Source organism: Urocampus carinirostris, chromosome 3, assembly GCF_059441175.1.
Source record: "Urocampus carinirostris isolate Australia breed hairy pipefish chromosome 3, RoL_Ucar_1.0, whole genome shotgun sequence".
Classification (NCBI taxonomy): Eukaryota; Metazoa; Chordata; class Actinopteri; order Syngnathiformes; family Syngnathidae; genus Urocampus; species Urocampus carinirostris.
The window spans coordinates 32,007,837-32,021,182 of NC_142351.1; the positions used below are offsets into that span (position 1 = coordinate 32,007,837).

The 13,346-nt window shown below is 44.1% G+C and overlaps 1 protein-coding gene and 1 long non-coding RNA gene across 4 annotated transcripts in view; one reads left to right on the forward strand and one right to left on the reverse strand.

Annotated features, from left to right (window-relative positions):
• The window catches only part of LOC148369458 (cilia- and flagella-associated protein 47-like), an 88,188-nt gene that overhangs the window by 57,397 nt on the left and 17,445 nt on the right, over positions 1-13,346 (reverse strand). Inside the window, exons 16-20 of one of the 2 annotated variants that reach the window (XM_088331488.1) lie at positions 7,355-7,599; positions 4,042-4,172; positions 3,888-3,959; positions 3,636-3,767; positions 3,495-3,572 (exon numbers count right to left, since the gene is read on the reverse strand). In XM_088331488.1, the coding sequence (XP_088187614.1) occupies positions 3,495-3,572; positions 3,636-3,767; positions 3,888-3,959; positions 4,042-4,172; positions 7,355-7,599 (658 nt within the window). Of the gene's footprint in view, positions 1-3,494; positions 3,573-3,635; positions 3,768-3,836; positions 3,960-4,041; positions 4,173-7,354; positions 7,600-13,346 lie in introns of both variants that reach the window. The other variant, XM_088331487.1, reaches the window with a different exon arrangement.
• On the forward strand, positions 8,199-13,313 carry LOC148369459 (uncharacterized). 2 transcript variants are annotated; one of them, XR_015850014.1, is made up of 2 exons: positions 8,199-8,402; positions 12,676-13,313. It is a non-coding gene; the product is annotated as an uncharacterized LOC148369459 (long non-coding RNA). The 2 variants fall into 2 exon arrangements; XR_015850013.1 differs by having other exon boundaries at positions 12,679-13,313.

Sequence of the window (13,346 nt, forward strand, 5' to 3'; positions counted from 1 at the left end):
CTTTATCATACTCTTCTGTGTTTCTGGAATGGTCCTGTGGCCCCTGTATCCTAATTCAAATAGTATTGTAACATTGTTGTGAGTACCCCTTCCTACCTTAAAATCAACCTAAATCAATGCAATGTTTACATGTTTTATTATCTACCCACACAACACCAAAAAAAGAAAAACAACAGTGTTTGAGGTAGCTATTGTCACGGACCAGGAACGGAGACGGGACCTAATTGCGTTTGTTTTACTCAGTTTTATTTAGGAGGAGGAAGGACTTGCACCCACAATCTGGGGATCGTCGGTCACGGGCAGCAGATCGCTGGCAACGCGGAAGTGGCACTTCCGTGTCGAGCGCAGGCAATGTCGAGAGCGAGGAAAAACAGGTCGATGGCCAGGACGAAGGAGCAAAAACATAAACACGTCCAGAAAAAAGGTCGGCAACGTGAATCAGACAGAACAGCAGGGCAGGATAAAGTCGGGAGTCACAAAAGTTTGCCTAGCGTGTAGCGTAGGTTCACAAACGATCCGACGAGTGTTGTCAGGGAGACGGGGGTTTAAAAGAGAGGAAGCACCCAATCAGCATCCGCTGCTGTTGGTGCAAATGGCGCAGACTCAGGTGCCCAGCATCAGTAATCATGACAGAACCCCCCCTCAAGGGACGGCTCCAGAAGTCCCAAAAAGAAAAACAAAAAAGTTCCAACACCAAAAACAAAAGTAATCCAACAAGTGAGCCGCTGCCCCATCAAAAACATCAAGGGGCGGCTCCAGGAGTCCAAAAACAGGATCACCAAAACAAAAATAATACACTGAATTAGGCGACGCCCCATCAATAACATCAGGGGCGGCTCCAGGAGTCCAAAAAGCAGAAACAGGAACACAAAAACCAAAAAGGGAAACCAAAAGTTAATGTTCCACCGAATGGACCGATGCCCCATCATCAGCATCAGGGGCGTGGCAGAAGCAGGATCCGTAGGAGACTGGGCGGACCGGCAAGTGTCGCAGCCGGATGTTGTAGACGGGCGACGAGACAGGCGAGCAAGCAGACGGGCAGGCAGGCATCGGGACAGACCAGCATTGAGACAAGCCGACGGGCAATCCGGGCGTGCAGGCAGACTGACGTCGAGACAGGCGGGCAGACGGACGTCGTGACCGGTGGCCTAGCAGGCAGGCGGGCGAACCGGGCAGGCGGTTCAGGCGACCAAACGGATGAGTCAGGCAGGTTGGCGGACGATAAGTCGGGCAAGCAGGCGGACGATGAGTCGGGAAGGCAGGCGGACGAGCCAGACAGGCGGACGGGTGAATCAGGCAAGCAGACCGGTGTGGCAGGCCGACAAACAGGCATGGCAGGCCGACAGACTGGCATGGCAGGCCGCCGGACGGACGAGTCTGACAGGCGGACCGGCAAAACAGGCAAGCAGACAAGCATGGCAGGCCGACAAACGGGCATGGCCGGCGGACAAACAGGCATGGCTAGCGGACAGACGGGCATGGCGGGCAGGCGGACGGACGAGCCTGACAGGCAGATATGCGAATCAGGCAAGCAGACGCAGGCCTGGAGCGGATAGGTTGAGAGGCTGTGTGTAGGCAGATCCATTTGCATTCAGCCCCGACTCCAGAACCGCCCCCGTCCGCCAGTCGAAGCGAGGGTTGTGCAAAACCAGCCATGGGTGTCCCAGGACGAGCGGTTGACCGGGGGAAGGAAGCAGGTGGAAACTTATCCGCTCGCGGTGGTTCCCGGACAGTCTCATTTCCACCAGCTCTGTAATTTGTGTTACCGTGCCCAATAGATGACCGTCCAGAGCTTGAGCAGGAACTGGGGTTCGGAGGGGAACACACTTTAACCCCATTCTCCGGGCTAAGGCTGCGTCCAGGATGTTGACTTCCGCGCCCGAATCCACAAGGGCGGACAGGGACAGGGACTCAGAACGTGGACCTGGAGCCTTGGCCTTCTGGTCTAGGTCAGGGTGTGGACGGAACTCAACCGGACGACTCCAACCGTCCGGTGAGCTCCCCCTTTTGACGAGCAGGATGATACCCGGTGTCCTTGCCCGCCACAATACAGACAGAGACCCTCGGATAATCGCCGCTGACGCTCCTCTACGGACAGCAAAGCGCAATCCACTTCCATAGCCTCCGGTGGGTCTAGTAGGATTGCGGGTGGATGCTGGAAATCAGAAGTGTTACCAATCCTTTCGTGCGAGCAGGAAAGTGGATGACTCCTGCGACCCCTCTCACGGCGTCGTCCCTGGACCCGACGATCAATCCAAGCCGTGAGTGCGATGGCCTCGTCGAGACTGGTTAGTGGAGCGTGGGACACCAACTTGTCCTTCAAATAGTCTACCAGGCTGTGGAGGTAGGCGTCCACTAACGCCTCAGCGTTCCAGTTACTCTGGCTTGCTAAGGTCCGAAAGTCGATTGAAAAATCGGCGATCGTGCGTTTTCCCTGCCGTATGTTCATCAGCGATCTCGACGCGTCGGCTGATGAGGATCCCGTGTCGAACACCTTGAGGATTTCCTGGGCCAGGAGATCGAACGAGGAACACGCCGCCAATCCCCGTTCGAATTCTGCCATTCCCCAGAGTCAAGCCCTCCCAGACATGTGGTTAATGGTGAAGGCCACTTTGGCTGCTTCGGACGCGAAGTTGCAGAGTTGTAATTCAAAAACGAGCCGACAGTTTATGAGGAAAGCACGAACTTGGGCAGGATCGCCACAGAATTTCTCCGGAGCGCCCACTCGCAGCTCCGCCGCTCCGATGGCGGGCATGTTTGGAAACTGCATGGCCGGAGAACGCGGCTGCATGCTCGGGGGGAAATTACCCAGAGGTGGAGCCGATGAAGTCAGCAGACTGGCAAGCACCCCTGGTAGCACGTCAGAAGCAACTGTTGTTGCTGCCGGACCAGCCAAAGAATGACGGACACTTCGCTCGACATCCGTCGGACCTCCCCCTCAGTCCGACGTGACCGCTGCATGGCGGAGGGAGTCTCCGTCTTGCTTCGATCGTGGCTTGTGAGAGCGTTCGCTGGGTCCCTTTGCTGGTCGGATTGTTCTGTCACGGACCAGGAACGGAGACAGGACCCAATTGCGTTAGTTTTACTCAGTTTTATTTAGAAGGAGGAAAGGACTTGCACCCATGATCAGGGGGTCGTCGGTCACAGGTAGCAGATCGCTGGGAACGCGAAAGTGGCACTTCCATGTCGAGCGCAGGCAATGTCGAGAGCGAAGAAAAACAGGTCGATGGCAGGGACGGAGGAACAAAAACATAACCGGGTCCAGAAAAAAGATCGGCAAAGGGAATCAGACGGAACAACAGGACAGGATAGAGTCAGGAGTCACAAAAGTTTGCCTAGCGTGTAGCGTAGGTTCACAAACGATCCGACGAGTGTTGTCAGGTAGGCGGGGGTTTAAAAAAGAGGATGCAGCCAATCAGCGTCCGCGGCTACTGGCGCCAACAGAGCAGACTCAGGTGTCCCGCATCAGTAATCATGACAGCCATTACACTCACCAGATTGATGTCAACATTAGGAGGTTCCACCGATCCGCCAACTCGGACCTCGATTGTCTTCATGTTCTTCACAGCTATCTGTAGATAACACTTTGACTTAAAATGAATGGCCAGTTTTAACCCACCCATGACTCATCTCACCGCAACTCTGGTGTCAAACTTGATAACAGAATCAGGGTTAAAGTGGATTTTAAGGATACCCTTCCCCCGACTGGGGACCACACCCTCACACGGGATGACGACCATGCATGGCAGAGGACACACATCAAGCACCTTGAGCAAAAAAAATAAAAAATCTTATTGTTGATGGTGACAAACATTGAAACTTGATAGTGGGCTTACTCGATAGTAGGCGTGGTTTGGGCAATTATTGTTCAAAATTATAGTTCTAACCGATGGCATATTGAGAGGCACTGACTCAAACATCAATCGGTTCTCTGCTAGTCGAATGATCGTAGGGCCGACCTGAGGGCACACAATGTAAAAAAATAAGTGGGACCACAAAAATAAATTAACAACTGTTGTGAGAACAGTCTTTATTTGACACCTTGGCAATGCAGTGAAGGCGCTGCATATTGCCATCAATGCAGTAGAGGTCAAAGTCTCCTTCCTGAGGGGCTGAGAAGGAGGCATGCCAAACCACCTCACAATCCAGTTCGCTGTATGGCTCCACTATCCCTATGGGAGTAAGACATATTCAACCCAGTTGACCTTAAACAACATGGAATTAATATTTAAAATGGTAATACATGAACCTAAAATGATTGTGACTGGTTATATAATAACTACCCGTCTAAAATAAAGCCAAAACTGATATATACTAGGCACACTAATCCAATATCTCAGTTCAGTTATTGCAAATTCACCCAACTATAGATTAACATTCTTGACTAATTTCCCCAAAAAAAACTGTGTTAATGTACCTCTTTTAAAGGTTAAAAAATGGAATCTGTGTAGGCAGTTAAGTATTCATTATTCTAATCAGAGGGGTGGGAGTGTTATTGAACATACAAAAGGATAACAATAAGTAAAACAGGGGACGTCTCATAAATGTGCAATACAGTTTACATTTTAAATGCCTAAATTTGTAGTGATCATATACCTGTATATGGGTTTGTTACAGCTAAATAGAGTTGTAAGTCCCCAATATCATGATTTTATATCAGACAAGCAAAATGGCAGGCCCTTGCCAGGCCACTGAAAGATTGCATTCAGCTGCTTGGATTGGTCAGCCTTTGCAAGCAGCAGTACCTTATTTGGCAGCCAGAGGGTGTCAGAGACAGCACAAAAGCAGATCACATGAAAACAAAAGTTTATCAATTTTGTTAGTATTAATTGGAGGTACCTTGACACAAAAAATAGCTTAAGACACTTGCAAATACATAAATTTCAACTGTGTTGATTTTCACAAAAATAAAATCAGCCGTTTCGAGGCCGTCCGAGTCATACACAAACACACACACATAATTCACTCAAATCAGGATTTCTAAAGTGAGAGAGAGTGAGAGAGGGTGAGAGAGAGTGAGTGAGAGTGAGAGAGACACATACAGACATACATTACAAACATACTGGACTGTCTCAGAAAATTAGAATATTGTGATAAAGTTCTTTATTTTCTGTAATGCAATTAAAAAAACAAAAATGTCATACATTCTGGATTCATTACACATCAACTGAACTATTTCAAGCCTTTTATTATTTTAATATTGCTGAATTTGGCTTACAGCTTAAGAAAACTCAAAAATCCTATCTCAAAATATTAGAATATCATGAAAAAGTATACAAGTAGGCTATTCAACTAATCACCTGAATCATCTAATTAACTCGAAACACCTTGCGAGGGTTTCCTGAGCCTTAAAAACACTCAGCTTGGTTCAGTAAACTAAATCACTGCTGATCTGACTGCTGTCCAGAGGACCATCATTGATACCCTCCATCAGGAGGGTAAGACACAAAAAGAAATTTCTCAAAGAGCAGGCTGTTCACAGAGTGCAGTTTCAAAGCATATCCACAAAAAGTCTGTTGGAAGGGAAAAATGTGGCCGGAAACGCTGCACAACCAAGAGAGATGACCGCAGCCTTAACAAAATTGTGACGAAGAGCCGCTTCCAGAATTTGGGGGAGCTTCAAAGACAGTGGGCTGAAGCTGGAGTCCAGGTATCAAAAGCCACAGTTCACAGACGTGTCCGGGAAATGGGCTACAATAGCCGTATTCCCATGGTCAAGCCACTTCTGAACTCAAGACAACGGAAGAAGCGTCTGACTTGGGCTATGGAGAAGAAGCACTGGACAGTTGCAGAGTGGTCCAAAGTCCTCTTTTCAGACGAAAGCAAGTTTTGCATTTCATTTGGAAGTCAAGGCGCCAGAGTCTGGAGAAAGGCTGGAGAAGAGCAAAATCCAAGTTGCTTGAAATCCAGTGTGAAGTTCCCACAGTCAGCAATGGTTTGGGGAGCCATGTCAGCTGCTGGTGTTGGTCCACTGTGTTTCATCAAGTCCAGAGTAAATGCAACTGTGTACCAAGAGATTTTAGAGCACTACATGCTTCCATCTGCTGAAAAGCTCTATGGAGATGAGTATTTCATTTTCCAGCATGATCTGGCACCTGCCCACAGTGCCAAAACCACCAGTAACTGGTGCACTGACCATGGCATCACTGTCCTTGATTGGCCTGCTAATTCCCCTGACCTGAACCCCATCGAGAATTTGTGGGGTATAGTTAAGAAGAAGATGAAAGACACCAGACCTACAAATGCAAATGAGCTGAAGGCCGCTATCGAAGCATCCTGGGCATCAATAACACCTCAGCAATGCCACAGGCTGATTGCCTCCATGCCACGCCAGATTGATGCAGTAATCCGTGCAAAAGGATTCCCAACCAAGTACTGAGTGCATCAATGGACATTTTCAAATGTTTGATTTAGTTTTGCTGTTATAAAATTATTTTTTTTACTTGGTCTGAGGAAGTATTCTAATATTTTGAGATAGGATTTTTGAGTTTTTTTCAGCTGTAAGCCAAAATCAGCAATATTCAAATAAAAGGCTTGAAATAGTTCAGTTGATGTGTAATGAATCTAGAATGTATGACATTTTTGTTTTTTAAATTGCATTACAGAAAATAAAGAACTTTATCACAATATTCTAATTTTCTGAGACAGTCCAGTATATACATACATACATATATACATACATAGATTTATATTAGATGGATTAAATTAGATTTCGATTTTAATTAGATATGCAAACATGTTCTTTCTCTGTCTCTTTTTGTCATCTACTTTACTAAACCTTTAGTTCTTGAACCGTAATATATTTTTAAATGAGTTTAGGTGTTATCATTCACATTATGAAAGTATTTTGAAATGTCTTGTACATCATAAGAAATTGATTCAGTGTACACTTTTTATCTACACTCCTTTTTTAAATTCATATTGTAGACCTTGATGTGAACCTGGATGTGTTGAACGTGCCTGTTCGTATTGAATGTATGGTCTCGAAACTATAGGGTTTTTTCTTTAACCAATCAGATTTCTAATCACCCTCACAGTCCGCCGTTGATTATAGCATTGTTCTGTCCATCGCTGGTAAGTCATAGAAACAGGTCCACATTAACATTGCTTAGCTCAGATGAGGGACTTAATTACAGCACAATACAGGGGCATTACAGCACATTTAATAATCAGCATCTCTGCTATGGTTGAGTATTTTACTTCTCCTTAAGTTTTTAACCCCTTCAAATGCATTGGAGTTGCAGTTGGCTGTGTTTTACATTTGTTCTACAACTGTGACGTGATACTGGTGGCATTGGAAATGTTACATAAGTCAGGTACATCAGCTAAACTGCAATATGGACATTGTGATAACCTGCGCCTGGTCGGACAGAAAAGAGGATTCCATCCTCCAGAACCACAGGTTTCCATTTGAACTCTGCTGGCTGATTACGCGGGTTCCGCAGAGTGACTGAGCTCCGGTAACCGGAAGAGACGAGCAGGTTTGCGTTGGGAGAGAGGATCAACACGTGGGTAGACAATTCCAGGTAATTTCGGACAACCTGAGCCTTGACTAGAATCTGCCCAGGATGTTGCTGATTCACTGTGTAAGACACAGGTCTGGAAAAAAATGCATTTTCCACTCTATAAGGTGCACAGGATTATAAGAAAGACCCCCACCCCACAGAAAAATGTAATTTTTCATATTTTTGTTTCACAACCAAGGCACACAGGACAATAAAGCGCATTAGAAGTAATGTTATATATTAATCCAATGAAGCAGTGAAAGATCAGTCAATAAGGTATGCTGACCATAAATTTGCAAAGCATTGTATAATGGTAATCAACCTGGAAATGTGGCATTGAGAGTCTCAACACTTTATGACTAGACCACTAGTGGTATGGATGGCATACAAAAGGCATTTAAGTTTATCCCATCATTATTTATACTATTTCAGATTCAGATTCAGATTCAGATCTACTTTATTGTCATTCTAGTACACGTGTATACAGAACGAAATGCCGATATTGTGGAAAGTAGAGGCATTTTGAGGGTACGTGACTGACAGGACTTTGGCTATGTCAGGACGTGTCCAACTGTTTGCTTAACTGATAAGAATTTGGACTCAAACTATTTGCTTAAGAATTTGACTCGGATCAAGCACCCGACCAAAGAAAAACAACACGTCAGCGCTGACCGAACACAGTATAAAGGCAACTGTCGCCCGAACAACTTCGGAACACGACCGAATGTTTGAATGAAATAAACAACGTGTTCCCCTCTCATTTTGACTCTCTCTGCTCAATTGTGTATGTTTTGGGGTGGTGCCGATGTACGTCCTGCTCCGAGTTATTTGGCGCCCAACGGCTGGGACCTGACCTTCTCAGGACTTTCCTGGCGGGCAAAAAAGCGCGCAGTTGAGGTAAGGAAGAATTTTAATTGTTCCTTGTCTCGACTTTGTTCGTCTGGAAGGTGGATTGAGGGGGGAAAGGAAGGGAAAGCAGAGATTTGAAAGAGAGCCAAATTAATGTGCACGATAATGTGTTGTCCTTAGTCAGACCCAGCACAGACAACCGCAGAAGAAATAAAGATATATTGAGTTGATGCTTAATCCTCAATCAGTTCCCACAACAGGATAAGCGAAAGAGATTTTCAAAGGTTGTCTAGCACTGCTGTTTCTCATCCAGAAACAGGAACATCTGCAAGGTACGAATAGAAACTGCAGCGAGGCCGAACAGTTACGATAATGAGTATAATTGCCTTGAGACATGCGAAAAAGCGGTGATAGACGTCGTCACGGCTGCATCTGACCGTTCAAGATTAGGCAATCTATGAATATTACATACGGGAGATATTTGTTTTTGTGTCTCCTTAGATTGGTTGGGGGTTGGTGATAGGGCTTACAGTTAGTGCAGAAAAAGCGCAGTGTATGTCTCTTTGCCATTCGTGCAACCTATAAGTTCGTTTGGCACTAAAAAAATCGGTCAGTTAATTATATGATATTATTATTATGATAAAATCGCATAGAAAAAGCGATACAAAGAATGTGTGAGCGTGTGTGAGAATCACTAACATATTTTCCCTGTGTCTTTGTGTTTTGTCTTTGCTGTTTGCTTGGTGGGAAATGAATGTGTAATGTGGTTAACTGTTTCCTGTCTGCATAAATGTGCGAATAGCATTTTTTCCGTCTTCTGTGAATGTATGTGCGTTTGTATGTATGTGCTGGCGTGTGCCAGATTCGAGTGTGCGTGTGAAGTGTGCATGTTCCTCTGCGGAAAGGTGTGAATGGTATTCTTTCTGTCTGTGATTTAATTATTACCTTTCTCCTCTACTTTTTCTATGTTTGCGAATGTGTGTGTAGGGAAAAGCCCCACGCTCAAGGAGTTTGTGGCTTTTTGTGTGTGCGTCGTGTGTGTTATAATGTACCGTATTTTCCACACTATAAGGCGCACCTAAAGTCTTTTTTTTTTTTTTTAAACAAGCTGACTATGCGCCTTATAATCCGGTGCGCCTTATATATGGATTAATATTGAGCCGCGACAGGTCTCGCAACTTACGGTAAGCAGCCACAGACTCCATTTTTCGCGTAGAAGAAGAAGTGCGCTGTGCATACTGGGAAATATTAAACAACGATTCTCTTATTTGTGCGTTTGTATAAAGACCTTGAAATGGCTCCTATTAAGAGACACGCAGAGTTTAAACTCAAGGAGATCAGTCACGCAGTAGAACACGGAAATAGAGCAGCAGCAAGAGAGTTTAACATTAATGAATCGATGGTGCAGAATTCAGATTCAGATTCAGATCTACTTTATTGTCATTCTAGTACACGTGTATACAGAACGAAATGTCGATGCATCTGACCCCCACAGTTTCCTTGAATGTACAGATATAAATAATGTTGTATTGTATTTTGGCTACGTGTAGTATTTTACCATAGTGCCGATAGTGCAAGAAGAGTAGCTAACCAGATGTGCAATATGGGCAGTCAGGTTAACAAGTCAGGTACACAGTAACATTAACACTGTAACAATAACGCTGTAATTACAATAGTGCAGAGAGCAATGTGCAAGGAGTGGCAAGCTATAAAAAAAAACTGCCAGTAGTGCAAAAGTCAGATTAGCAGCCGTTTAGATTTAAGTTAACTATATGTTAGATTGACCATTTAACAGTCTAATGGCCAGGGGGACTAGACTATTGCGGAGCCTGGTGGTCCTGCACCGCACACTGGAGTGGAGGAAGCATAAGGATGAGCTGTGCCAAGTAAAGAAGAATAAACAAAGTTTCCGTGGCAATAAAGCGAGATGGCCACAGTTAGAGGACACACTTGAACAGTGGGTTGTTGAACAAAAGAGCAGCAAGTAGAAGTGCTGCACTGCAGAAGAAGAATTCGAGGGACTCGTAGATGAGGAGCTGATAGAGTGAGCTTTATGTTTTTATTTTGTGTGTTTACATTTTACAGTTATTATGGTATTGCTTTATTGTTATTTTTTGCACTTGTTATTGTTTTTGCACATTACGAGTGTCACTATATTGCGATTGCACTAACGTTTAATTTACCATAACAGTATCAGACGTTTTTTTGCGTGTTGACTAAATGGAGGAAAAGTAAAATGCATGGCTGTTGTTCAAAGATGTTAAAGATGTGTCACGAAAATGCTTTACCTCAGAGAAAATAATAAAACAGCTGTTTATTCATTTTGGGAGTGAATGGAGTTGTGGAAAGCTTGTTTGTCATCTATTAATAAAGTTTGACTGACCTATCTGACAGTTTTGTTGACATTCCCTTTAGCGCGGCACCATCTAACGTAACTACAGCCTCTACTGTAGCGCCTTATAATGCGGTGCGCCTTATGTATGGAAAAAGTTTTAAAATATATCATTCATTGAAGGTGCGCCTTATAGTGCGGAAAATACGGTACTAGTGGCTGTTAGCCAAAATGTAAGCGCATAAATGGAATTCGGTTTTGTGGACTAAAAAGGGTGTGATCACAGCACGCTATTAATCATGTCAAACAGAGAGAATTTTGGACTCATTTCCGTTTACTCTCTCGCCACATAGTGACACTGTTAAAATAGAATTAATTGAAGCATGAAGTAAATAAGATGTAAAATGTTGCGAGAAAAGCTAGTCTCAAAAAGTGCAAGGGTTGGTCCTTTTATGTGATTAAAAAAAAGGGGGGGGGAGCAGTCTCATCCCTGTAAGAAGTTGTCTGCTTGATGTATTAAGGCTTGTGATAAAAATGAAAATGAGACAACGAAGGCCATTCAAGGGGGAGGAGTTGAGTCCGCCCCAGAACTGAATAATGATAAAGGGGTGGAGCTGGAATAAACTGTTTGTGGCCAGTAGAAGGAGACATCGCGGGCCTGCAGGACCACTTGTCAACCTGCCCCCACCGTTGTGAGGCTTCTCAGCCCATCCCAATCTGTGAGAAGCGAGAATGGGGAGAAAAGAACGGGGAATCCTCTGCAGTATGGTCTAAGGGCGGCAGTGGCTCGTCTTGGAATCAAGAGATCGCAGTTCGAATCCCGGCTCCTTCGTCTTACATGTCGAAGTGTCCTTGGGTAAGACACTGAACCCCTAATACCCCAATAAGCAGGTTAGCGGCCGGCGACTCTACAGAGCAACGCAAGGCCAACTACATTCCTGGGGTCGAGGTGTCCCAAGACGGAACGGACAAGCTCCCATAGGACAAGCAATTTCATGCTGTAAATGTTAGGGACCTGATCACGTGACATGGAACTAATGTCTGCAATGATGTTACCATCAAAATTAGCCATCATCAAGTGCCAAGCACACAGAAGAGGAGATGATGTGGTAATTTGGGAAACAATGCAGTGGATGAAGCAGTCAAAGAAGTGTCAAAAAGCAGAATTGATGTCCTTGCGCCTATGGTGTCTCTGGAGCCAACAGCAACGCCAGAAAATATAATCAAAATTCAAGAAAATGCCTGAGGCCATAACGAAAAGACACTGTGGAAACAAAAAGGAGCAACCTGTGATGATAAAGGAGGTCACATGAAGGACTGATTATTGCTCCAGTGTCACTGCTAACTATGTTAATCTGCGAAGTGCATAACGTCGAACATTGTGCAAGGGGGGAAGTTGTAAAAAAGCTGAAAAAACAAGAATACTGGTCAGCATATTTACAAGCAACAGTAGACAAAGTGCTAAAACCAGTGTCAAATCTGTGCAGAAAACAATGTGAGAAAGTGCATGAAAACACCAATCGGACATATTTCCGTGCCAGAAGGCCCATTTAAACATCTCATTATTGGCTATGTAGATATGATCAAGACGGTGCAAGGAAAACGATATATGCTCGTCGTGATTGACCTATTTAGTCATTGGGTTGAAGCAGTACCATCAAAAGATCTAGCTGCGGAAACAGTAATTAAGTTTTTGATCAGAGTAGTTATGCCGCGATTTAAATTAAATTAAAAAAAAAGATAAAATAAATAAAATTAAATGATAAGGTAAACAGAGTAAAAGGGAACAAAAGTATGAAAATAAATAAAGTCAGTTTTGGAATTTACCATGGAAAGTCAACAAAAATGATGATCCGGACTGATTACATATGTTACACTATCCAATAATAGTTTTAATAGACAAGTAATACACTATAACGCGAGGAATAATTGTTACAACTTCATTGTTTTCTAATTGTGATTCTCTTGTTGGTATGTCACAACACCGAGGAGGAAGCTGTCGGTTAAGATGGTCAGGATGCAACGTCGCTTCCGGATTTTGGGCTACGTAGAAGCTGAGCGGGATGCCTGCTGCAATTGTCTCTGACACCGACATCTGATTTCACCACACCCGATGTTAAATACTACTTTCAACAATACCAGCAACACTTATTTGCATAGTCCATTCTGATGGGTAAAGCAGTCTCTCCACTTCTTCACCTCTGCGTGAATTACTTTTCAATTTAATATGTATACGTACATAAAAGAGCTTGTATAGTATTTTGTCAAAAGACGTTCTATTTTTTCCATTCGCTAACATTCGTTAGTGAAGAAGATACAAGATACATTAACCTATCAGAATGCATTAAACGGATAAGTGTTCCTGGTACCTGAAAAAAATTACTGTTATCACAAGATAAGCTTTAACGCCTTGTCATGCATCATCTGTACCAATGGTGGTCTAGTAATAACAGCTGACACTGTCACTGACATTACTCGGGTTTGATTTCCATTGCATACAATGTAATGCGTTTTATTAGCTAAATCATTAGACAATCATTGCCAAAATGCAGTACCATATTTAAAATATTGTATTCAAATCCTTGTATATTATGTATCTTTAATTACAGTTTGCAATTTCAATCTTACATACTGTATTTAGTGGTATATAAAGCGCACCG